The 27,032-nt window shown below is 42.9% G+C and overlaps 1 protein-coding gene across 1 annotated transcript; it reads left to right on the top strand.

The window, feature by feature from the left end:
- Nucleotides 1–1,089: 1,089 nt before the first annotated feature.
- On the top strand, nt 1,090–26,383 carry b4galt5 (UDP-Gal:betaGlcNAc beta 1,4- galactosyltransferase, polypeptide 5; the record flags this gene model as incomplete). Its single annotated transcript, XM_080497149.1, has 9 exons — nt 1,090–1,198; nt 20,716–20,835; nt 21,352–21,465; nt 21,617–21,744; nt 22,867–22,983; nt 23,129–23,316; nt 23,405–23,527; nt 24,013–24,114; nt 24,655–26,383. 9 exons carry the CDS (start codon nt 1,090–1,092, stop codon nt 24,800–24,802), a joined length of 1,149 nt encoding a protein of 382 aa, XP_080353275.1. The 3' UTR covers nt 24,803–26,383.
- Nucleotides 26,384–27,032: the final 649 nt, after the last annotated feature.

Genomic DNA, 27,032 nt, shown 5'->3' on the forward strand with positions numbered 1-27,032 from the left:
AAAGTGTATGTTTGTTTCAGAGGGAGAAATTCTGCGTTCAAATGTTTATTGGATCCATTAACGCTGCATGATCAATTTGTAATCCGTTTCCCATGAGCCTTTGCTGCAGCGAGCCCACATCTTGGTTGGTCTTGTTTGGGAATTGTAGTTCTATTGAATGTTGCAAAAAGTACCTGCAGAGGCAAAGGTGCTCTAAAAATCGTATTTGCAATGACCCATAGTCGATGATTTGTATTCATATAAACCAAAATAATGCCCTAACGTTATTAAAAGAAAACTTTATGTGTCTCTAAATGTGTCTCCCTGCTTCGTTTTTACTTGGTGTAGGCCAGTTTTGGAAAAAATCAGGCTGTACATTGAAAGCCTCAATGGCAACCCGTATTCACGTTTCCTTTTTACGTGATATAAAATATTACGTGCTCTTAAACGCGACGCAAACCCGCTCTGTCGTTCATTACAGCCGCCGTGCTGTGACTCCTCGAGCTAAGTGGCTAACTACCGGGGCTCGTGCAGGTTGCCATAACGTGGTCACGAGCGGAGCGGGGGGTTACGTTTTTAGCGTTGAACCGCGTACGTGTGTGTGTGTTGGGCTGCAGCCACCGTTAACGCCCACTAGGTATTGCTCATTTTTTTTTTTTTTTTTGCGGAGGGAGCGCTCCATTCACACAGGGCTGGGCAGGCGGCAGGCGGCAGGCGAAGCGCAGGAGGGGCAGAACACCAGAACACCATAGCGACGTAGCGTGGAACCCAAATGATGGTCTCCGTTTGAGAACACAGGCCAGGTCCAAACGCTTCGACACCGGACACAGCGTCCGTACCGCCGCAATCACCCCCACCCCACCCCCTCCAACAGGAATGAAATCGGAGTGTCTTGATTGAATCTTGGAGGCTCCATCCTATCCCCCGACTTGCCGCGGAAATATACGGACTTCCTCGTCGCCTGGCTCGCCGCTGCCGCAGACCGACCGCTCCGCCCGGTTCGTCGAACCCCGGCTTGTCCGCGGACTACCGGATACTCATCCGGACACACCAGGACTGTCCGCTCGTCGGAGATACGCAAACGTGCCTGTGTGTGCTTTTGTTGCCTATATGATGCCGACACATTTGCGATTCCGGAGAAGGTCATTCCTTGGGCTTTTATTCCTTTTTTCACTGTCCACCTCGGCGTTATATTTCATCTACTCCGCCCCGGGAATCGGTAAGTGGACTGGATGGATATATATATGTATATATTTTTCATTGAAACCTGTGATGGGAGGAGGCAGGAGGCTGTTTGCATGGCTGTTAGGTCATGTGTGACAGCTCGGCCATGCGCCTGCTTTCTGCCTTCATCTCTCAATCGATGATGAGTCTCGGCTGGATGCTGCTGCTCAATCCCATAATGTCCATGTACCTGGCCACGATAATAATAGTTCCGCTGATGAGCATGCTTATTACGACCTGAGGCCTAACGGGCTCTGATTAGACTGCTTACAGTACCGTCTGTACCGTCGGGCCAAACGGGGGGGGGGAGAAAAAAAAATTGGCGTTGATTTTTGGATGCGTCTATAAAGCATTCCATCTGAACGAGTGTATTTATGTATTTAAGTAACCACTTGGCTGTGTCTGTGTGTGGTGCGTGTGTGTGTGTGTGTGTGTTTTTTTCTTGCATTATGATTCATAGGCCTAAATAGCATCTGTGATGTGAACCTGAGCATAGAGATCACTAACAGGCAAGTCATTCCTCACATCATGTGCTGCCTGTAAGTCACATGCAGCTGTGCAACATCATTGAATCTCCCCATTCCTTTTTACTAATTCATCACGCAGATCCTTCTCTTATTTTATCACCCTTACCTCTTCCCTATTGCGTGTGGGCCTGCATGTTAGCTCACTGTTATTTTACGGTATGTATATATATATATATATATATATATATATATCTAATCACTGAGTCGGCAATGGTCTTTCACAGCTCAGGCCATGGTCGTCAACTCCTCTTGTCCAGTTTGGCATATCATTCTGGCTATTTCAGCAATCATCACCCAAACATGAATTAATTTATTGCATCCCAGGGCTTATCTTGAAGCATAGCACTTGTTAAAATGGGACTTTGCCTGGCTCCGTCCTTGACTGTGTGCCAGCAGATCTGTTATAACTTTCCATTGACTGGATTTAGAGAACACTGATGAATGTGCAACTAAGCAGCAACAGCATGACTGCATTTAGTCTATTTTGGGACCCAGAAGAGGAAAGTTCAAAAGGAAACGCGCCACAGAAAAAACAAAGTGCAGCTAAAAATTGGCCACTGGGACCTTTTCCTATTTACTGTCTAAAAGACACCTCTGGGTGGTATGCTGTTATGCTTGCTGAACATGCCGGTTAAGGTTGGGCCTGTTTGAGCATTATGTCTCTGGCTTAATGCTTCTGTTCAAAACACTGCACACTGGGAGGCCATGATATACATGCAGGTAAGCAGATCTCGTATATGGCGACCATATGAGTGTGTCACTCAGGTGTAGCCGAAAACATCGCAGAGAAAGCTTCACGGTCATTAAAATCGTTATTGACTCATTCACGCTTTTTACCGGCTGTGTACAGCTTGATCAATAAATTAATCAATTCTCATATGGAAGACACATTACTGACAGGAATAGCCTCCAGGTGACGGAGTTCAACGATTTCTCTAAATGCAAAAGAAATAAACAAGTAAATCGTTGAGTCCCTGGGATGAAAATATTCTGTTTCAGTTTTTCATTGTTTTCCATGCTCAGGTATTGATGCCGTCTGGTAACTTAATGAGAACTGCAAAAGGCCATATTCATCCTCCTGGGTGTTGACTGTTGTAGGGTTGTAATGGCCATGTGGAATACTGGCGGTGAGTTTAGAAAAAGGAACAAGGACCAGCAGCACTAGTCCATTAATTATAGATGGTAACCAAGAACAAGGCAGCTTTTACTGCTGTTACCAGCTGCAGTTTAGTCTTTTACAGCAAGCCTGAATCTGGAAGTCATGTGACGGATTGGTGATGCGCCTGAAACGAACTGGATGAAGTTCTTTGTCACAAGGTGGTATGATTTACTCACTAGTAGTGATATTGATTCTCAGACATTAGCTGAGGTTTCAGAAAGTGTGGTCAGAGCACAAGCGAGCCGGAAGCTTGTCAAAGACGGCAAGGAAGCAAATGGGGCTGGTTAACAAAAACGTTTGAAACCACAACACAGCATTAGCATTTGATTTAACCATGCCCAACAGAATACATTACTGTTACTGTCTTCATGGCGCTTGTTGTTTCACGATCCATCCTTCTATCCACAGATAAAGCACAGATCTTTAAAAGATAATTCATCGAGAAGGGTAGTCTTATTCGGAGCTGTGTTTGTTGGGTATTAATCAAGAGCTACCTATACAAGAAGCTTAACAAAGTGAATAGGCCCCCCTCCCTCGACGTTATAGTCTGAACCTCTTCCAATAGGTAACGTCTGGCAATCTATCGTTTTTCTTCAAGAGGAAGGAAATAAAATGCTGTTGTCAGAGTTAGATTACTGACGGTTCATGGTTCCTCTTTGAGTTGTCAGTAAACCAATGTCGCTGATATTTGTGAAAATAAAGGTCACATGAGCCTTTTTTTTTTTATCATTTTGTAATTTCTCCTTGCACAACATGCAGAGAATGCTCTTCAACTACACACCTGTAAATATCAAGCTTTTGCTATGATTTTACTTTTAATAACTGGAAGAAATCATTTGAATGAAGCCACAGGGAAAAGAGTTGGAATATATATATATATATATATATATATATATATATTTTTTTTTTTTTTAGTGTGAGAAGGCAAAAGGATGAGGGAGAAATAGAGAGTAAGGGATGAAAGACCTTCGCTGAGCTACTTTCCTTCTGCTGGTTTGCACATCGGGGAACCCATCCAGAACACCTGAGCAGGGCTTCCTATGACACCCAGGTGGCAGAGCACCATGCCCCAATTTCTCTCTCATTCTGTTTCTATTCACGGTCTGCCGCTGCCTTGGTGTTTCTGCCTCCATGTACTCATATGCACTAACGCCCCGGCCTCCATGTCGCCCGTGAGCATGGATGCTGACTGATGCAGGCTGGGGATGCAGGGCACAGCTGGGCCTGATTGCTGCAGTTTATTTAATTAAAACATGAGAGGATCCCACTGGGGTGAGCGCTAGGGAAGACGCAGCCTCTATTTATAGGTTTGAGCATAGATACACACACGCACGCGCGCACACACCTCCACATCCATGGGGAGCAAGCAAGAAACCAGGTGCTTGTCTTTGTCTCGAGAGCCCAGGTTCATACTCCTGTCTAAATGGCTGTGTGGGTGTACGTCTGCCTGTAACGCAGCGTCTTATCTCGTACCTGCTTAAGATCTAGGCGTGGTTTTCTGACAGTGCAAAGTCTTTATGGTCTTTTTTCGAAGTTGCCTCACAGCAAGTGAGGCAATTAAGATATGGTTGAGCGAGTCACCCAGGGGTCCACTTGTGCGTTACAATACATTTCAACACATTCATTTGTGTTGAAACTAGAATTATAAATAAGTCATTTTGAGTTGTCAATTTGACTCGACTCCTAACACTATTGGTTGAAGGCGGTGTTGAATTTGTTTTCTTACACCTGCTGATGAACTCTATTTGTTCAGTATTAATGCAACCTTACAATACCTTCACAGCCACTGAGTTAGTTTATGGACACAAATCTTTGTCGACCTAACACCCTCCCCAAACGGTCATCACATAGATTCCCAGTATGTCAAAAAATAAATGTAGTCCTACAGCGCTCATATATGGACAATGGTTAATGATAAATATGCTTTTTGAACTTTTCAGGTGGCCTGCCGCCATAAATGTAGATTTATCAACCCGGTGCATATTTGATCAACTTATTTTAATTGCAGCATCACTATTTCCTGCAAATGTGCCGTTAGCAGTATTATGTGTGGGAATGGAGCAGATTTACAGCAGTTACTTGATGGAGATATTTTTAACCTGTTCTGCTTTTTGGCAGCTAACATTGTGAAAGGTCATGGTTCTACAACTCACATTGTGTCATCTATTCATAAAGTTATACGAGTAAGTATGACTCGGAGGGGCAATCTATGGGTCATAATTGTCATTTCATGGCAACATTAACAGAATCACATCGTCACATCGTCACGAGGTTCTTAGTTTATTTACTTTATATGTGGGTTTGACTTCGATTCACCTATTATCGTTCTGTATGGGTGTTGCAGTGAAGACGAGAACATTGTTTTTTGATGCTTTACTTGCCTGATGCGCTGCCACCATGTCAGGGACCAGGCGTGTGTTCACAAGCTGCTTTTGACACGGTGTGCCTCTGCTCTGACAAACGTTGTTTACCAGTTTTCACATTTCCTCTGGTCACACCCATGAAGCGGTGCAAATGTGCACATATCCAGAGATCAGTTTTCTGTTGTTTTTTTTTGTTGCAGTGGCTTCCTGCAAAGCAAGCTTTTCCAAAGTGACAGAGTGACCTGTCGTACCTCAGGAACATTTGAATCCCGATTTGGATTTTATCTTAAAAAGAAAAGATATTATATGAGTTGTGGGGAGGCACCGACGCCAGGCGGATTATTTGTGCAGCTATGCAGTTTGCTACCATAACCCTAACCTCGGCCTTAAACCCAGATCAGCATTGTTTAAGACCCTCGACTTGTTACTCTGACTGCCTTAATGGGGGTAAATCATTAACCTTGATGAGGACATGGTGCTTTCTTTATGGTAATCTTTTTTTTTTTTTTTTTTTTTTCAACTTGGTTTAAGACTTTCATTTACCTGCATTGTAACAGTTGACCTCTATTTATTTTACAGTAAAAAATGGGATATTATGAAATTCCAAATTCTGGAACAGCCTTTATTAAGTCTTTGTAAAGTTGTTGTTCTTCACAAAGTTTGGGGGCCTCAAAATTTGAAGCATTGTTTGTGGTAACCATAGCACTCAGTATTGGCTAGATTCCAGCACAGATCCTCTGGGGTTTGTCTGCAGCACTGTCTGTGCATTGTGCATTGCAGTAGGGAGTGACCATATGCGTGAGTATAGACAAATGTGCCTGGAAAGTAGAGATTGGTTTCTTTGATAATGCTTGAGCTTGGTGGGTCTGACGCCTCGCTGCCAATGTCTCATTTGTTTCAGAGTTTTGAGTTTCATAAAGCCATCCATCTTTGGCCCTGAAGGCCTGATTTAGTGCTGCCCTCACTCCTCTTATCGCCCTCCTTCTCCTCCTGCTGCCTAATTGATCCATCCATTTAGCTCAATCCAGTCCGCTTCCTCGGGCTAATTTCCAGGGGCTGGAGATAGCCGGGGTGAAATATTAACTTTGTGCCAAGCTGCCTCAGATGGATTACATTATGAATAGGCAAGCATGCAAAATGTGACAAAATTATTCTGCTGTAACTTTTGTCACATTCTTTTAATTATTTAAAATTTGATCCATGATTATTTGAGTGTGACTCTTTGAATGAATATTAAAAATCTATCAAATTGAAAGTAAAAAGCAAAGAAAAAGTTAAATACACAGCAGTTGAAATCCTCCCGGCTTGAGCACTTAAGGACTGTCGTTTGACATTTCCACTGCCGTTTCCATGGTACCCATCCAGGGCTGACTTCTTTTTATTGTTGCAGCAACCACATGCCATCCTTGTTCCCATGATGATCCCAGTGGCAACAAATCCTCAAGGACATGGTCATTTCAGTCATTTGGGACACGGGCTTTTCTCTGTCCGACACGCTTTAGATGGGACCCCTGAGTAAAAGCCACTGCAGCTCACAACTCGAAGACGATAACTAATCTGAAGTGGACTGGCCTTGCTTACATACTATTGATGTGTCCAAACATCAAATGGACCCACATTTGTCCAGCTTCTCTCTAGATCTTTTCTGTTTGTGCAAAGCGACTGGCGGTAAAAGTCTCTCATGTCCCTGTATGCATGCGCACAGGCCCAGGACATGTGACTCTAAATACTCTATTCACAAAGGAATTTAGTTAAACATCAATAGAGTGAGAGTTCATTGCACCTTGTGAGCTCAATCAGAGGCATGAGCAATCCTCTTAAAGCCTTCCACTGACCGTATGATACCCTGCTCACACACACACATACACACCCACACCCACACCTTTACAACGCACTCCATATACATTTTACTAGATTGTTCATACACAATGGTAAGAAATTACATCAACAAGAATTACAAATCTCAGTTGTAAACCATTCTTTATTATAATATTACTGTATTGAATGGACTCGGTAAGGGTTTTTTTTGTTGTTTTTTTTGTCTTGTGGTGTGCTTGTTTGATGCACCACCCATTATATTGTTTTATTGCTTTGACAACACTATGACACAGCCACTCCTCAGTGTTACTGTGTGTAATGAAAGTGTTTCTAACCTTTTCCTGTGTTTTATGCCTGCATATTCATCCACAGAAATTCTATTTATGCAAGACAACCAGTACAATTGAGACGCATTACTTAAAAATCCTCAATTTCACAACAGCTATACCTCTGAGTCATGGACATATGCACAGTGCTGAAATGTCAATCCACTTCCCCTTTGCTGTCCTGGTTTAACAAATCATTTTTGATTACACAAGTTCCTTATTGTATATCAACTGGACGGAAGTCCAGAGTACAGAAAGATTTCCCTGTGACGTTAATTGTCTGCTGGCAAGTTCCTTAAAAAAAAAAAAAAAAAAAAAGGCATTGACTGCCATGCTACTTCCATTTCGGTATCTATCGTCAAACTGTGTTGAGAGTTTTTCATTGTCTATTGCGATGTTAACGCCAGCTCTGCTCACCTCAAGTTCTTGTTTCGGTCACAGATACTGTAACGTTAGTCTGTTTGGCATATCTGCCGCAAGACATTGCAGTCATGGCTGATTCAGGAGGTGATGCCTACACACGCATAGCTATCATACTGTTGGGACTTGAAACGTTCTGTAAGATGACCCGGATCCACCCCTGATGTCTGGATATCTGACCACAGACAGATGGTGGAGCTGAGTGTAGTTTAGGTGGGGGGGGTGAAGGTGTGCCAGGGGGTCTTGATGGAAAGCTGTGAGTCACTTCAGAGGCCATTTGAGGGTCTTGTGTTGAGCCACTAATCATTTATGTAACCTAATCATCCTGAGGAGAATCCCAGTCTTTGTTGACCTGGTCTGAGCCTCTCTTTGTTATTGAGATGGTTACCATAGTTACTTCAGTCATGTGTTTCAGGGCTGTCCGACTGTAACTTGTGATAAGCCGGTGTACTGTACTGATATTGCCAGTGAGGTATAATTCAAACATGGTGTTAATGATGGGTGGAGTGCTGCTGATGGTAGGAGATTATTATTGTGAGGACAGCAATGGTTTTAAGCTTTGGCTGTAATAAGTGTTTACTGAAAGCAAGGACGCTGTAGTCTGTATTTCTGGAAAAACACAGAAAATAGATTGCTTTCCAGACAGACAACACCTACTTGTGTGCATGTACCATTTCTTTTCTCCCCCCTCCAAAAAAACCAAAGCAAAAAACAACCTACACACATCTAAAGTGTTTTTGCTCACTTTTAAATAAGGACGTCACAACAGCAGAGCTCCTGCACAGTGCCAAGCTCCATCTTTAAAAAAGTCATTTTCATGAATCACCTCCATGCCTACACTACTACATCGACGAGCCGTCGAAAAGGGTTGTTCTAATTTCGAAGTGGTTTAGTTTGATTGCGACTTTTGAATATTTCCATACATAGAAAGCTACATTTTTTTTTTTCAGAATGGATGTTTGAGTGGTAGTAAGAAAATGGCTCAATTGTTTTACAAATAATGAATTTTCTTTGCAGTAATAACTTGGGCAATATAGAAAAGAAAATGGGGAACTGCTTACACTTGCAGTAACCCGTTCGTCACAACAAAACTGAAACAATTTGAACTCATCTTTCAAGGTTAAACCGGATATTTTCACTCGGAGGTAAGAAACAAAAGTACTTGACAGCTACATTTTGCAAAATTGATTTAAATATGCTGCACAACAGCAACAGTTCACTCGTCTTCATGCTGTTTGCTCTGTAGTAGCATCCTATGGTCGAGACTTGGCGAGATAATTTGACCCAGTGCTTTTGTCCGGGCGAACACGGCCTAATTGACAGCGATATCACCGCGCCGCCTGCCTTCCAACACCTGTCGCATTCTCAGGTATCCAGATCAGCACCTTTGGCTGCTTCTGGCAGCAAATGCAAAGAAGACTGCCTCACGAGCTGGATTACACCTGAACCTTGTTTGAAACAATGGAGGAGGTTTTAATATAAAACAGTTGGAGGAAGTCATTGCTTTTGGCTGAGCAGCAGTGTAACTTTATCACTCTGTGACAAACACTCATCTTTATGGCCTTCGCCCCACTGCTGCAGCGATCAACACAGAAAGAACTTCTGTATGAGCTTCCTGAGACGGCTCCTCTAATAAAACCTCAGGAGGGCAACTTAGTTGATTAACAAAGCATGGCTGCAGCCACGGCTGATTTACAATCATTGTGCTATGATAATGGTGCAAATGTATTGCGTACTAATTACCAGCTGCTATATTTTATTCTTTGGTTTAGCCACAGACCACCGTGAACTTTACAAGAAGGGGGAGCAAGAAGTAAAACGCTGAGCAATCTGCACACACACACACACACACACACACACACACACACACACACACACACACACACACACACACACACACACACACACTATCCTTTTATACTACATCGCATCATTCTTTCGATTAAATTCATCAACTATTTTTGTATGAACAACATTTTAACGTAACAGCCACCAGCTCTTCCTACAACTTATGTATTCTTTTTTTCTGTGGGGAGTCAACAGTGTCACCGTCTTGACCTGGATCCCCGTTGGCAGAAAATAATGGGTTTGTAGATTATTTAAAAATCCGCTAATCGGTTTACTACCACTTTGAGTTACTCACATAGTCCTCATTGTGTCTCATCACGTCAAAGCAAAAAACGTTTCTGCTGAAGAAAGGACCCGCATGAACTGAAGCAGTTAATACTCTGATTTCATGCATACAGTATAATATAATGCAGGAATGCTACTTACTCTGCTGCCATGCATTAAAGTATATTTGCTGCAGCTTGTTTTAACAACCCCCCCCCCCCCCCCCCAAAAAAAAAAATGCAGTAATGTAGCTTTGATGTAATTGGACAGATTCAAAGACCTGAACGTGTCGAGTTAAAACACCTGTGCTATGTGTTTTGAAGAATACCAGACGCATTTAGTTACTGCAGCTACATGAGTCTGAGTGGAGTTAAATGTGGAAATCCAGTGGGAAGGACATGTGTGTTTTTTCTGCATTTTGCCCGTCTGTATGTATCTGCTGTGGCAGTGTGATATAGTAGCTGCCCGCTATGGCCCATTTGTTCAGTCAACAGGAGTAACCTCCAGCTGTGAAGAGACCTCATCTTTCTGCTGGGGGGAATAGGAAAATAGAGCAAGCAGGAGAAAATAGGCGGCACGGTGTGTGTGTGTGCATGCATGTGTGTGTGTGTGTGTGTGTGTCCTCTGCACTGAGCCACTGCAATAACACAAGAATGTCCTGGACAGCCGCCAAATATAAAAGCAGGCGGAAGTGGGCAGAAGGGAGCAGCGGGGGTACCGCAGGAATGAAACTGTACTCTGGGCCCCGATCCCAACCCCTGGTCATGCCCTCATCCTGCCCCAGTCCTGCCTCTGTCCTGCCCCAACCCTGCCTCTGTCACAACCCTCTTCTGTAAGTTCTGGAGGTGGAGCCACATTTATGCAACGTGTTGTCCTTTACACAATGAGGGAGTTTAACTGATGGCGTCGGGGCTATACTTGTAAATATTAAGTAATGAACAATCTGTGACATTAGAGATTGTGAAAGCAGATAAGGAAGGATTAAATTAGATGGGTGGATAGATGAAACCCTCAGAAAGAGAGATGCTGAAAAGCTGCAAGATGACGAGAAGCGTAACGGATACATTGAGGGAAGAGACGGAAATGAATTTGGAGCTGAATTAATGAGCTGCGTTGTCGTCGTTTTGGCAGGAGCTGCTCAGAGGTAGTCAGATCTTCTCCATACACTGCACTTGTTACATAACACAGACTCAGTCAGGTGTGAGGAGCAACAGTGGCCAGACCAAAAAACAGGGACTTAAAGGAGAGTCGGCAGGACTATGGCCACCAGCTGCAGGCAGACTGTAGGAGCTAATGAAATAAAGCCAAAGTTGTGAAGCTTATATCCGGATATTTTTGACCAATTACTAGTGAAACTAAACTGGTATGTACCAGACAGCTGCAGTTGTTTTTGTCATCAGGATTTACGCATCCAGTTACAAAGCAACCATCAGTTAGTTTTACCCTACTGATCATGTGATGGCGCAATTGCAGTTCTGCTCAGGTAATTACTGAAGGCGCAAACTTAAGGATCCAGTGGAGCAAGGCTACCATCTATGGGATTATGACTGAACACCTGTAAGTCACAATCCTATCAAAACTCAATAGTACGTCATGCTGTCGAACCTTTGGCTGATTTGAGATTCCTTGGGATCATACATCCCCACTATAACGACAATCTCTTTTTCTTATTCTTTATTCCCATCTAAGCATCCATCCATTCATCATCTTTCCAGCTTAGACCACATGGGGTCACGGCAGCAATCTTTTTTTTTTTTTTTGTCTTGTGCTCTATTAAATCCACTAATACGCTTTTCAGACCAAGGATAGAACCCATTATACTCTGGCATTTAACACTTACATGAATGATTTGGCATTGACAGAAATAACCCCTGCATTACTGCCCACATTCTCTTATCCACCCAGAAAATCAAGCAGCAGCAGAATAGAAGGGGGAAAAAAAAGATTTAAGAGAGTGTACCAGGAAAAGAAAGTCTCTCTCAGGAGCTCACACACATACATACCCACAATCTGTCTGTCTCTATGCCTCTTTTCATCTCTCACTTTCATTCCCTCAGATCTGTTTTTCAGTGTTTGCTTGCAGCAGAGTGAAAACAAGGGGTCCTGGCACCACAGTGTCGTTTATGTAATTCTCCTCACCACGTCTGGTCCCTGTGTTCCTCTGCCATGCCATGGCTCAGCAGACATAGTGACTCGGGGGAGGTCAAACACACACACATACATACATTTGGGACAGATGAACAGATGGAGGGACAGAGGGACTAGTGCAAGACCAATAATGAACTCAACTAGACTTCATGTTGTTCCTACCGGCATGTGTTAGTGTGTGTGCCGTGTCTGAGCGCCATATATTATTTGGCCAATTTTTTTTTTTTTTTTTCCCCTCTTAATCTCCCACAATGCATTTTCCATTACACAGAGTTTCCACTTATAAAAGACATCCAACAAAATATTACTCATGCTATCTTGTGATTGTGCGTTATCAGCTCCACCCTCCTTATTTTTATCTGTGACATTATGGATTATCAGTTCAACACTCTTCTCTAATGTGCAACTATGCTTTTGTCGGTTGATAATTAATCAGTCAATTATTGTCATTGATTAACCAGCAAATCAGCCTGAAAATTCAAAGGTGAGGAAAGAAGGAAGTGTCGCCAGGAGACAGAGTGCGAAAATGCAGTGAAAATACAGTCAGATCAAAATTTATTCAGAGACCTCTTGAATTTTTTCTTTTTTTTTCTATAGAAATGGTGCTGATTGGCCTCTATGGTTCATATTTATATCAGCAAACAACCTAATTAAACACATTTGGACTGTTTTTGCTCAAAAAAACCTTAATGCACCAAACTACTTTGAAAAATGGTAAGGTCTATGGACCAACAATTATTCAGGCACTTCAGTGCATGTATTACTAAATTCTCCCCTGTTGCTGTATTTTCTAATTGTTGTACCTGCCTTAACACTTTGGGCCCTAAATGACAATTTGTCTGTTTTCACTACTGTTGGATTTACCGTCATAGTTCACTATTTAAAGTGTTTAACTTAATAATTGGTGTCCCTTTTTTCAGCACCTCACCTACTTGTTTCTACTATTATTTATTCATTTTGACACCCTGGATGAAGACACTGGACCTAAAATTGGACACTGGACCTTTTTTTTTTCATATTTGGAGAAAAGAGCAGGTTTCTTTTATCAGTTTCATAACTTAGAGAGTATATTCAATTAGCTGATTTCACAAGCCAATGCACACATTTTTATATCTATAAAAAATTAAATACAATTCATAGACAATTGTGTAAAGTCACAGCTTTGACTACCTTTGATTTTGCCTTCATACACTCTTTGAAGTGTTGAAACAGTGTTTGGTATCATTCTTTTCAGCACAACCTCCCCTATGTGATTTTCCAATTATTTATTCATTTTGGCATACTGGACGAACATACTGGACCTAAAATTGCACCCAAAAAGAAAACCTAATTTAAATGGATAGATTTTTATATTGACAACCAAAAACATGAAATAAACGATGACTGAAGGTATATCTACTCTAATTCTTACAAAAAAAGTTACAGGTTTTATGTGTAAATGAATTTTCATGAGACTGGTGCATGTGCAAAATTCTCAGCGGGTGCACAGGCTCTATCAGCCGGTTGTGTGACGCCAACTGCTGGGTGACACATGTTGGCATCTCTGCCCGTACAGCTCCAGACAATGTTTTTCAACAAGAATTCCTCCACTGGACCATGAATCACACACATCAGATCTCGTTCTAATAAAAATGTTTGAACTTTTGTGTGTAAAATGAGTTTTTATGTGAAAACGGCTGTGAAAAGCGCTTGCTGCCTAAATCAAGCCGACATTTTTGCGATTCTGGAGAAGGTCATTCCTTGGGCTTTAATTTTTTTTCTTTCACTGTTCACCTCGGCGTTGTGTTTCATCTACTCCGCCCCGGGAGTCGGCGAGTGGACCGGATGGATTGAAACCTGTGATGGGAGGAGGCAGGAGGCTGCGTGCGTGGCTGTTAGGTCATGTGTGACAGCTCGGCCATGCGCCTGCTTTCTGCCTTCATCTCTCAATCGATGAGGAGACTCGGCTGGATGCTGCTGCTCAATCCCATAATGTCCATGTACCTGGCCACGATAATAATAGTTCCGCTGATGAGCATGCGCATTACGACCTGAGGCCTAACGGGCTCTGATTAGACTGCTTACAGTACCGTCTGTACCGTCGGGCCAAACGGGGGTTAAAAAGTATGGATTAAGTTGTATGGTTTTGATTTTAGTTCGGTGCATTAAGGTGTTTTGAGTAAAGACAGTGAAAATGTGATTAATTGGGTTGTTTGCTGATGTATGAATCGCGGGGCCCAATCAGCAGTATTTCTATGGGAGGTGTCTGAATAATTTCTGTTCTGACTATAGTTGTTTAGTCAGGCTCCCTTCCGGTCTTTAAATGGAAACTGCTCAGCAGATAGCCAAGAATAATTAAGTCAAGTAGAGTCATGGATAACGCAGCAATGTAATGCAGCATTGAGGGTGGCAGTTCATTTTTTTAAAGCTTATAAACATGGGCATATGCTGAGTTTCCACTCTTTTTTTTTTTTTTTCCACAGAAGTGAAAGGTTGAGTTCATGTTTTTTGAATGGGATCGTGGTTTTAGTCAGACAGATACTGCGTGTGTGTCATACCTGTTTAGTACACAAAAGCTGCAATGTGCAATGCTTGGTTCAGTTTTCCTCAAAGCTTTGTGTTTTTGTGAGTGCACTGCAGGGTGCTTTAGTGCTATTATACAGTTGACCGGAAAATGAACCCTTGGGGTTTACATCAACACAATATTCTTTTTTTTTTTTTTTTTTTTTTATAGGCACTCTTTGAAATCTCTCTCTCTTTAATCAACTTTTTTTTTTTTAACAGAATCAAGCATTTTTAATAACTAACTTCTGTGCATTTCTAGGTTTCGTTTTATGTAACTGTTTATACAGTGTAGAAAGTGAACCGTTCTTGTCTTTATCAGATCTTTACTCAGACTCGTCACTTGCTGTCATTTTGTAGTGACACATTAAATCCATGCTAAGCTTTCACATGCCAATTCAGACTCACTCTTACTCCTGCAGGCCCATACGGACCTTTGACTGTGGAATAGCTAAAGAAAGTGACCCCAGATTATGTAATCGCGCTCACCATGAAACGGGAGTGAATTGAGATGTGGTCACGTGTCTTCAAATAGCCTCCATTGTTGAGCGGAGGCGACAAGAAGTATAGCGTTGAGTAGCAGCACAATGTGTGACATACGTGTAGAGAAGTACGTTTCTCATGGTTGAGTTCACGCTGATGTAGTTGTTCTTTTCCTCTGTCGACATGCGATTTTTAGATGACCTACTTTCAGCACTATTCCATGTCGTAGAAGATTAAAAAATAAATTGGCGTATTCGGTGCCACCACAAAGAAAAAAAAATGTACATTTTCAGGCTCTAATGGTGGTATCTTACCAGTCCGGCCCACTCAAGGTGAAATTGGTCTGTGTGTTGCCTCTGAAATAAAATGTGTTTCACACCCGAAATCAAGATGATTGAGGAAAAAACATGACAGACAAAATCAGAACGAAGTTAAAATGGTTTAAATCATACAAAGTAGAAAACTCATTTTCACGTTTGTCACAATTTTCACACTCGGACTGGCTTCTGGTAATCAAACAGCAGCAACACCGGAGAGACGGATAATGATTGAATGAATTAAAGTATGGAGAGGAAGTGGCAGTCGGTGGGAAGGAATTGGGGGAGCACGTGGTTGGGATGCTCTAAGGAAGTGGGCAGCCTGCCAGGAACTGTGATAAGAACTGATGTCACTTCTGTTGCAGTAAGGCATCAGCTTCTTTTTTTTTTTTTCTTACAGTGGTGGAGACTCATTTCCTCTGTCCGTGAGCCAGAGGCCCCCCCTCCACCCCCCCTTCCCATTCATTGTCATAAGTTCCGGTCACTGCCGGCAGGATGACTTTCCTCTCACTGGTGTGTGTGTGTGTGTGTGTGTGTGTGTGTGTGTGTGTGTGTGTGTGTGTGTGTGTGTGTGTGTGTGTGTGTGTGTGTGTGTGTGTGTGTGTGTGTGTGTGTGTGTGTGTGTGTGTGTGTGTGTGTGTGTGTGTGTGTGTGTGTGTGTGTGTGTGTGTGTGTGGTCTCAGAGAAGCCTCATGATACACTTATGAGTGTCATGTGGTCATAGCGAGCGCTGGTCTGCTGTAGTGCCCATCATCTCCATGTTCTCATGCTGGCAGTCCTCCAGAAACTATTTCCCCGAGCAAAATGAAAGTTTAACCGAACAGATAGTCTTTGTGACAGTGGCCTGACGTGTTGACACAATACCACTAGTTATGCACCTTTGCCCTTTTATTTGCTATTGACTTGCTTTTCTTGCTCTTCTGTGGTGGGCTCGCCGAGGATGTTGAGTTCTCGCTCAGCACAACAGGCACCACGTCAAACGTGTGGGTGTGACGTTTTTGTCAATTCTGAGAATCTAATGCAAAAAGGCGGAACTAAGAAAAAAAAAAATGTGGGGCCCAATGGAAAAAGAAGTCAGTAGGTCACATCATGATATTACAATCATTGATAATAAATCCTGGCTTGTGGCTGCATTGGGGACAGTTACAACTTAATAATAGTTTATATTGTAAAAAACAAAAACTGATATTAAATCTTTAAATCGTGAGATTCAGTTAAGTTTTCAGCCTAAATTGCTATAGAGGAGGCAACAACATTCTAAGTTGGTATCTCCGGTATATCGCTCACGGGGGGATGGTGGGAAAGTCTTTCTAAGAAAGCGTTACACATTTGTGCTTACTTAACATGAACTCAGCCATGAATGCCCGTGTTACTAAAACTGTCGTCAAAATGGTATCTAATCAGCAAAGCAAACATGTCTGAATAGCAGTGCTGTGTATGCTTCCTGATATGGTGCATTTGCCGAGTCCCATCGGACAGAACTCCTAACAGCAGTCTGAATGTCCACAAAACTGTACTTTTTATCAAATTACTCAGCATCTATGACTTTCTTCAGATTGGAATGAGAGGTTTTGGTTCAGTGTTTCTGTGGAACACTTCCTCTAGATGTGGCTTAACTTGTATTATTTTATCTCTATATCGAAGTGCTCACATAACCTCAAGTACATGGCAAAAACATTTTGAATGTTCTGCTGTTACACCGCACGGTGCAGGAAAAAGAAAATCAGTTGCATGGTAAAACGTTCGTCAAAAGAAAAAAAACAGGACAGTGGGCTTTTGGGTGACAGATGAGACAGGATGTGAGCTTGTTGGGTTATTTGTGCCGCAGTGAGAAAGGTAGTTAACAACATCGTCTCTTTGCCACAGAAAACATGGTTTAAAAAAAGAGGAACCAAGACAAAGGGGCATTCACTTGATTTGATGGCAGTGAAACATCAGCCAATAAGGAAAAGGGAAAGTATAAAAATCCCTATATGGTAATGCACGTGTGTGTGCGCGTGCGTGTGCGCGTGTGTGTGTTGCATTGATCGGCTGCAGCCTCACGACAGGTCGAAAGAGGTAAAACTATAATTCATTTGAGAAATAGTAATCCACAAAAAGGACACTTTTGTGTATTTACATCATCTCGTGCCAATTCCGACCATCCTCAATAGATCAATACCTCTGAATTACAGAGGTTGTTCCAGTTAATTGTGAGGGATTTAGTGTTGATGCTCAGAGTAATCGCCTGTTTATTTTCCAATACGCTATTGAATTGGGCCTGCTAAATCATGTGTAGGCAATTCAATGTGTTACATTGCTGATAGTGTAATTAATTCAGCTGCCATCTACACCAGCAGAGTACGCATTTAGCACTCGCTGTGATGTGATGAGTATGCACCCGTGGTGCCCCACCTCGTGGGGTTCTCTTGTGTTAGTGCGGGCTCTGTGGGTGTCGCTGATATGCAGTGGCATTAAAATGACCGTTTCTGAGAGTGACAGCTTTAAGCCCTGAGAGGAGTGTGTGCATAGAGGGAGCGTGTGTGTGCGTGAGTGTGTGTGTGTGTGGGGGGGGGGGTTGGTTATCGGGCTTATCGGGGCGGGAGCAGCAGAGGACTGATCGCCTCCCACTGCTGACTTATCAATGTGCACTTAATTACCCCGTAGAAGAAACGTAACAAGGGTGTGTGTGTGTGTGTGTGTTTTTTCTTTTTGCCTGCTTGCTGGCTTTTTCTTTTTTTTTTCGATTAACCTCTACATACAGTATGCTGAAGGTCTTGTGGTCTGTTCCCATCAGCCTGCAATCCGTCATTCACATTATTTACTTAAATGACAGGAACAAACAGACTTGGCAGAAAGTGATAGAAGCCACATTACACAGAGACGGCCGCACAAAGCAATGGAGAGGAAGATGGAAGGAAGGATAGATCAGTGGAGCGAGGGAGAGATGTGGGGATGTGGGCTGGTCTTGGCATGGAGACAGCATGTTCTTTGAGCCGCCATAGGATACAAGGTCGTTCAAGGTCTCTTGTCATGCTTGATGGGTGGGAGTGGAGGCGATCCGGGACGAGATAAGGAGCAAAGCAGATGTGGTTGTGGGTTTCCGTGGTTTACATGGCCGTCATCTTGTACGCATGTATATACCTTCATGTCTTACGTGCTGGGTGCCATAACGGCCCTGCTTTGCGGCGCGCTGTGTTGGTTTCCTCGGAAGTTTACATCCGTTGTGTCTCGTTGCATTCGTCGCAGCTTGTAGCCTTGAACACCTCTGCACTCACCACCGCCCCGTCTCTCGGAGCACGTGTTTGACGAGAGGAACCGAGGAGCTTTTTGTGCAGTAGAAAAGGTATTGATGGGTCTTCACATGTGCGCTCAACGGCTTCAGTTATTGTTTCCAGCCTACCTGAAATTCAAAAGTACCAAGGCCTTTTGGGGAAAAAATGTAATAAAATGTGTTGAAAGAAGACTGAATTTGAAGACACTGTAGCATTCTGCCTGGGCTTTGAATTCAAGTGTACACTTTGGATTTGTTCTGTGAGGCCGATGCATAGATAATGTATCACCATATGCTTGGCAGGCATGGCATGCAGACATGTCAAAGTATGTTGCTGTCTGCACTGGGTCGCACTCCAGAAGCCTCTCAGCATTTTTCCATCATATGGTGCCTCGGAAGTGTGCGTTTGCACGTGTGGACAAGTGGCCATGTGGTGATCTCTGTCGGCTATAATATGAGCAAACGGGGTCTGTTGTGTGTTCGTACTTATGCTTCCTCTGTTATTATTTTATGAAGCAGGTTTCCTGTCGCGGGCATTGTAATATTTGCTTGTCGCCGACGTGAAATGAGAGCATCGATTTCAGTTACCGCTTAGCCACTACTCTGTAGTCCTGCAAGCCTGGCAGTTTGTATAAAACAAGATGAATGTGATGGAAAGTGTAACACAATTACCAATGACTAATCGCATCCCGTGGATTTCTAGCTCCGGAGTAATACACACACGCTCGCCCAGACGTGCACATCTATAGAATAGTGTGGATCATATCAGGATTGCTTTAAAAAGAGAAACAAAAAAAAAATGCTGATTGGATTAATGACCAGTGATTGTGCAGTCAGATCCATCAACGTGGCAGCACGGTGTTGGAGTTGCCGCTCCGCACGACGAAAACTTGGATCAAGAATCTCATTACACAAGTTGGGATATTTACCTTTTACCTCGGTTGACATTTCAAACTCACGTGACTCGCTTACTACAAAAATGTGAGTTATTTTTCGGTTTTCAAGATGGGGCACGTTGATTCGAATTCGAACGAGGAAGGATTCAGAGACATTCGGTGCCTCCCTCATGCTACCCGTCTTGCACTGTATTCATGACCGTCATCGCTAACAGCTTTAGACATGCCGACTCCTCATGAAAACACAGCTGCTTTCTGTGTCTTTCTCCCGCGACTCGGCAGCGGCAGCCAAGACATTAATACCAAAACGTAACCACGTCAGTGAGAACGTGTTTAACCGTGTGAAGGTTAAAAATTGCAGTTAATCTATGGTTGACATGCCTTCTGAAGTGTGAGGGGTAATCCCTCCGGATCCAATGCAATCCCCTGCAGCAGTACTGGTAAACCAGGGACACGGCGTGTTTAGTGCAACATTGGTGTTGGACTGGCTGGATGCAGGATGTAGTTGGGCTGACCTGTCCTGGTGATTGCTTGACGTGTATGAAGTGGCTCATTCTTGGCTTCTCGGGTTCATGTATCCAGGAACTTTCACTCTTTCTTCAAATACATCAACAATTGTTGGAGATTGGAGTAACAACAAGGCCAAACAGTGTTGTAGTCATACACTGCATGCAGTAACCAATCAATGAACTCAAATTCATGGTCTTGGTCCCTTTTACCCTCTTAAATGAGTTTTGTTTTCCTGTTTCCCCCCTCCCTTCATGATAGATTAACATTCCATTACTTGGCTTCTTTAGGCCGAAAGCCCCTTGATGTGTGCTTGGGAAATCCCCCTCATTAAGTCACCAGAGCAGATAATCACTTTGTGCTACATCAGGTGGAAGACACTTGGACCCATTCTTATAAAGTTGAATATTATTCAGGTTTGTTTCTCAACGAGACAAAAAGAAATGAAGGCCCGTGCTCAGGACAATTCCTACTCAGTTTTTTTCGCTTGAAATAACTGAGCTGAGTAGGCATTACTTTGAGGTATTTTGCTTTTGGTATGTGCTGTGCTTACTTTTTAAACCAGTTTCCTGAACTCCTGTGTAATACAAAAAAGGGGGGGAAAATGGCTTAACTTTCTTTTGTTCCTTCCTTTTCCCACAGTGAATGAATATGTGTTTATGGTCCAAGCCAGAGGGATCCAGATCAAAGAGAACGTAAAAAACATTGGGGCTCAGGTTCTGGAGCAAGTGGTGCGAGGGGCCTACAGCGTCAATGGCACAGGTAAAAACACATACACCCAAATGCAAAGAGCAAGCCTTCACACGTGTTATTAGATAAGTATGACGGCAGCATCAAACCAGGGGTCAAACTTACAGCAACTGTCGAGTCTCAGACATAGATCATGTATATATGTGAAAACATTATCAAGCAGGTACTCCGGTGAGGCCGACAGAGTCAACTTTGACTTTTAATTGGTTTGAATGATGTACTAACAAACCGTTGTGGTTTTAGTGAGTCTCCAACTTCTCCCAGCGCTGTTTTTAAACTACAGCCTACACAAGGGGGCTCCGAAGCCCCAATTAGTAGCCGACAGCGGCATGACATGAAGTAGCGTCACGATTAAAACGCTATTTGGTTTACCGCCTAAGATTTCTAGAGCCGACATGCAAGAAGGTGAAAGTTCAATCGCTTAGATGACCAGTTTGCATTTTCTGCACTTTTTGTCATGAAGTAATCTCACATGCAGCCACACTCAGCATGTCGGTCATCCTGCCACGTGTCCTTGTGTGATTTCAGATTATTCCTATGACTTCAACTTCAATGACAGTGATGCCCCTCCCACTACATACCTCCCCGAGGGCTTCACCTACTTCCCCTCGCAGATTTGCCCCGAGAGGCTCCCCTCTATGAGTACGTATACTGTGGAAGGTTTTGATTGACTTTTTTGGTTTTTTTCACGTGCAGCTCTTTACTTTGTTCCTCTTTTGGTATCATGGCTCTCTTTCACTTTCTGCTTCTCATTTCTTCTTCTTCTTCTTCTCTTTCTGCCCCACACACACAGAGGGCAGGTTGGATGTGAATATGAGTGAAGTATCTCTGGAAGATGTGGAAAGGTCCTTGCTGGAGGTGGAACCAAGCATGGCCTATGGGGGCTACTGGAAGCCCAAAGACTGTATACCTCGCTGGAAGGTGAGTGTGAAGCATACAGGTGCATGAAGGCAACAGTAAACCGGGTTAATCCTCATTTCATGAAAATCTAATATGCAGTCGCTCAAAATGCTTTATTTTGCCTTTTCTTTGCTGTGACGCCCACTATGCTACAAGCGAATGATTTCCACACGAGGTATTGCGTTTTTCAGACGTGAGCAGTCAGGCGCTGCAATACATTATTGCTGGTGACATTTGATTTGTTCATCTGTTAAATAGAGCCTTTGCAAAAGCAATCACACAAATGCAATGGAGGAATTCAGATTGTTTTAGGTTTCCTACCCTGTATGATCATTGTGAGGCTGCTGCAGCACCTCTCTTCATAGTTGTATGCACAGTTACATGGAAACGGCTTTTTAGGCCATCTGGAGAGTACGTTAGAGGCGACAGTGGAGAGGATTTCTCATGTATTCGTGCAGTTACACCATGTTTTCTATTATTCCTGTTTTGATGTGACTGTCCAACATTCAGAGGCAGAAATATTCACGGACTCACAGAGTAGAGAGTAAAGAATGGAGTCTGCAATTTCTTTGCTCTTTGTAGTGGTGTTTCATGTTTATACCAGGTTCTTTCACTGTGTATGTATTTTGGGTTGATCCTTTTTATGTCCACCAGAGCACGTTAGTCTGCCATCTGTTTATCTCTCACATTCCTGTTTCCCAAGAGACTGTTCATGTCCTGTCAACCAAACTTCTCTCTTTCAGTCTGTGATTACCCAGCAGTCTCTCTCTCTTGCTCTCTCTCTCTCTCTCTGTCTCTCTCTGTCATAGTTACCGCTCCATTATAGAAAGAGATGCAGCTCTTCTAAACATTAAAAGCTTCAGTGCTTCTGACTGATGATGGCGAGATCACACTGTGGAAATACAGCTTTGCAAACCTTCCTCTTTTTTCATCTGGAGTCTTCTTGATAATTAGTTTGATGACGGTGCCACCCTCACCCACGCATTCCCATTTCCCCACTGCTGAGAGAGCAGAAAATCAGTCATACTTTGCTTTAGTGCTCACATCTAGCTTCTATATGACTACTGTGCATACTGATATATCGATGCGTCTGTGTATCTTTCAAATCCAGTCTTTGTGCTCTCTTTCACTTTGTGCACGTAGGTGGCAATCCTGGTTCCCTTCAGGAACCGACATGAACACTTGCCAATCCTCATGAGACACCTGGTGCCAGTGCTTCAGAAACAGAGACTCCAGTTTGCCTTTTATGTCATAGAGCAGGTATGCATACCGACATTCAGTAGTCGAATTTGTCTGTCTTCACTCGCCCGAAATGTTAAAGAGAAACAGTCTTGTTCAACGTGACTGTCATGTCGGGAGAGTTTAATGCACAAAGAAAAGCAATAAGGTGGCTGTTTTTCTTCAGGGTGGTACCGAGCCGTTTAACCGAGCCATGTTATTCAACGTGGGCTATAAGGAAGCTATGAAGGACCTGGACTGGGACTGTCTGATCTTTCATGATGTCGACCATCTCATGGAGAACGACAGGAACTATTACGGCTGTACCGATATGCCCCGGCACTTTGCAGTCAAACTTGACAAGTACTCTTACATGTGAGTCCTCATTCTTGCCTCCGTGGGAGTATTCAGCAAATATATCCTTAATTAAAGTGAATGTAATATATGTGATTCTCCCTCCAAGGCTTCCGTATAATGAGTTCTTTGGAGGTGTGAGTGGCCTGACAGTGAAGCAGTTCAAAAAGATTAATGGCTTTCCTAATGCATTCTGGGGCTGGGGAGGAGAAGATGATGACCTCTGGAACAGGTAAGGGAAAAAAAAAACCACACACACACACACACACACACACACACACACACACACACAGTATTGACTCTTGAGGTGTGCTCGGACAATGAGCTGGGCCAGTTGGCATATCACTCTGTTTAATATAAGTCTGCTTTTTGTCTTTGTCCATTTGCCTTTGCCTCGCTACACCCCCCACAGGCAGCTGGACACACACTACTCTGTGTACCTGGCCATCTCTTTATGATTAAGCTGTGTATTTGTTCCTGCCAGTTATATGAAACCCCTTTTTGTCTCCAGTTGTGATTTATTCTCCCCCCCATATGTGTATGTGCGTTTGTGTCTATAGAATATTATTGACTGAATGTAATGTGATAGGACAGCTGTTAGACTCGTGATCATTGTGTTCTTTCGATGTAAAGGTTAAAGCCTGAGTCATCACTGCATTGCTTGATCCGCCCAGCTATGTACAATACAAATAAAGCAGCCATGGCATGTTTGTGCAGGGTGCAGTTTGCCAATTACACAGTGAGCAGACCACGCGGCGATCAGGGACGCTACATGTCGATCCCACATCACCATCGTGGAGAAGTCCAGTTCCTGGGACGGTTGGTGCACACATCTCACTCACACACCCTTTGGTTAAAAGTGGAAGCTGGTGACTGCAGCAAAGCTTTAGGCTCATGTGATGTAAGTCAGTCACATGAAAAAGCCAGAGCGGTGACTTTGAGAGTATTTCAACGCCTTTAAATACTTTGCATGTGATGTGCTTCTATGCTTCGGGGCCGAATTCTTCAGTTACTTGTAACGGACAAAACAAAAAGAACGATTTCTTTTAATTGTTAATAAAACACAGAAAGACGTATATAGCAGTTGGACCAAAACTCATCCATATAACAAATTGACTTTTTAACGGTTCATTGGAAAAGCCCTCTGTATTTGTCAAATATCAGTCATTATTCCATCTGTGCTCCTTGTGTCTGAAACACATAACAGCCTGGATCGTGTTTCTCATGTATGCTCTCTCTTTTTTTTTTTTGGTCTTTACTAAAGTAGCGGTCTCATTTCACGGAGTCTAATGTGTCTGTGCTTGTGCTGTTATCTCTGTTTCCTCTTCTTCTTTGCTGACTGATTGTTTGTACTTGCAGGTATAGTCTACTACGTCACTCAAAAGAGAGACAGAAAGTGGATGGTCTTAACAACCTCAACTACTCCCCGCTGGTCTCCAGGAGGCCTCTCTACACCAACATCACAGTCAGCTTGAGCAGAAAGCTTGCGCCTGTAGCCGACTACTGATGTAGGCAGAGCTGGACTGCAAAACACCTGGGAATCAAAGTCCTCTGGGACATCAGCCATATCTCACCGGTTACAAAACTGCATAGGACTTTTCCGTTTATTCGTTTGCTTTTTTCTTTTGTTTGTATGCAACAACACAAAAAAAAAAAAAATAACAATATGGAGACTCAAATTAGTATGTTTGATAAATCATTTTAGAAAATAGGGATAAATGCTGCACTTGTTTGTGCCACAGTCCATCACTCCTCTCATCTGGGCTTATCTAGACTTCAGTCTCCACATGCCTTTTGCACCATTTTGGCCTTCAGCATCCATTCATTTAGTCATTTCTTCTTCTGTCCATTTAGCTCTGCCCTGTTGGGCTTGACTTATTTAAAAAAAAAAATTAAAAAAAAAAGAAAGAAAGAAAAAAAAAAAAGCTTGTGATACATACTGCACAGACACCCCCACACACACACGCACTCGAAAGCTTGACCTAAATGCGCTGACATGAACCTGAGGCTTTGATTTTTTTTTCACTTTTTTTTTCTTTGCCCTTGCACTTATTAGTTTGTTAATGCAGTAAACCTGTGAAAACATTTGCATGCACACAACACCAAACAGCAACGTTAACCGAGAGGACTTGTGCAGCTGGCTCTGCATAAAGTATGCCAAATCTACAGGTGAAGAGAGCAAGAGAGGATAATGAGTGAGTGTTTTCAGTCATATATATCTATATATATTGTATGTGAAATAGTTTATTCTAAGTTCAGAGAATATTAATCCCTCAATCATCCCTTACTAACTCCGTTTTGTCCCTGAAACGTACCATTTGGAGACTGTGATGTTTGTCTTTGCATAGTTGCATTGAATGCTCCTGGCTGCCTGCACGTGGTTGTATGTTGAAGTGCAATGTTCATCCTGTTAGCAATAAGCTGTGATACCAGACAGCGGAAAATAGCCCTGACTTCCTCACAATACAGATGCAATAGCACGGGTGCTAGCATACCCTTATTGGAACGACACAAAAGGAGTGACTGCGTATGCAAACTTCACATTCAACTCAACTTTGCCTAAACAAACATACCACCCTTTCAGTACTCGTGTCTGTGAACATGTCCGCCTGTAAGTGAGGGAGAGCTATGCAAATGGCCTGTATGTATCTCGCTGTCAGTGCAAGGCTATCGGTGTGACCTCCCGGAGACTCGCACTCCCAAACCAACACATTGACTTTTAGATCTCACTTTGCTTGCAGCGTGTGAAGTCAGGCCAGGGAGAGATAAACGGTTGCTATTTTATTTTTAGATCCCCACACCCTTAATGTTTACTCACCTTCATTTTGATCGGAGCAAATTGGAGGCAGAGAATACTTGATTGCTGTCACTGTCACTGGTGTTTACAGAAGCTTTTGCTTGTTTATTTTCAGATTGTCGAGTGTTATACTGCTAGTCAGCCCTCCTCCACCATGGGTGCTGTAAAAATTGTATCACTTCAACAACCAATCTATGGCTGCCTTTATTTTATTTTATTTTGTGATCTTTATCTCGATTTGGATATCGACACACAGATCTAAGTTCTGATCTCCAATGTCGGGTATGTTAATTTGTGGCCAGGATTTTGCTTGTGAGGTTTTTTTTTTTTTTTTTTTTTTTCCCCATTGTTTTATTTTTTGCGTGAATCAGACTTCGGCGTGTTAAACCATTTAGATTTCTTTTTTCTTTTTTTTTTTGGGGGGGGGGGGGCGTTCAGCTGCCTACAGCCGAACGCTATGCTCGACATAGGCGGACAGCCCTCTGAAAATACACAGGAGTGTATAACTCCTGATTTGTGTGTTTGACAGTGTTGATTTTGAGTAAAATATCCCAATACTGTAATGTAGTTTCTTTTCAAGATATCGTGCAGACATACTCTCTTCACTGTCTGTCTTCTAGTCATGCAGCTACTTCATTTCACACAAATCGCCTTGTATGCATTTCTTAAGATGTATCGTCTGGGGGGGGGGGGTGTGGGTGGTTGAAGAAATAAGAGGTAAAGAGGCTGGACCTCGATTTATTTATTTGATGGATTAATTTCCTTAATTGTTGAGTTTTTATTTTTCTTGCGGTTGATGTGAAGATTTAGTAGGTGACATATGACAGACTGTGTTAGATGCACTGAAACGTAGTTCTGTGTACTTGTGTGGGATGCGAGGTTCAGGTCTGTGAAAACAAGGCTGTTCCATTTCATTCGGACGCAGACTTCCTCCTCAGAC

The sequence above is a fragment of the Blennius ocellaris genome, assembly GCF_963422515.1.
Source record: "Blennius ocellaris genome assembly, chromosome: 5".
Lineage (NCBI taxonomy): Eukaryota > Metazoa > Chordata > Actinopteri > Blenniiformes > Blenniidae > Blennius > Blennius ocellaris.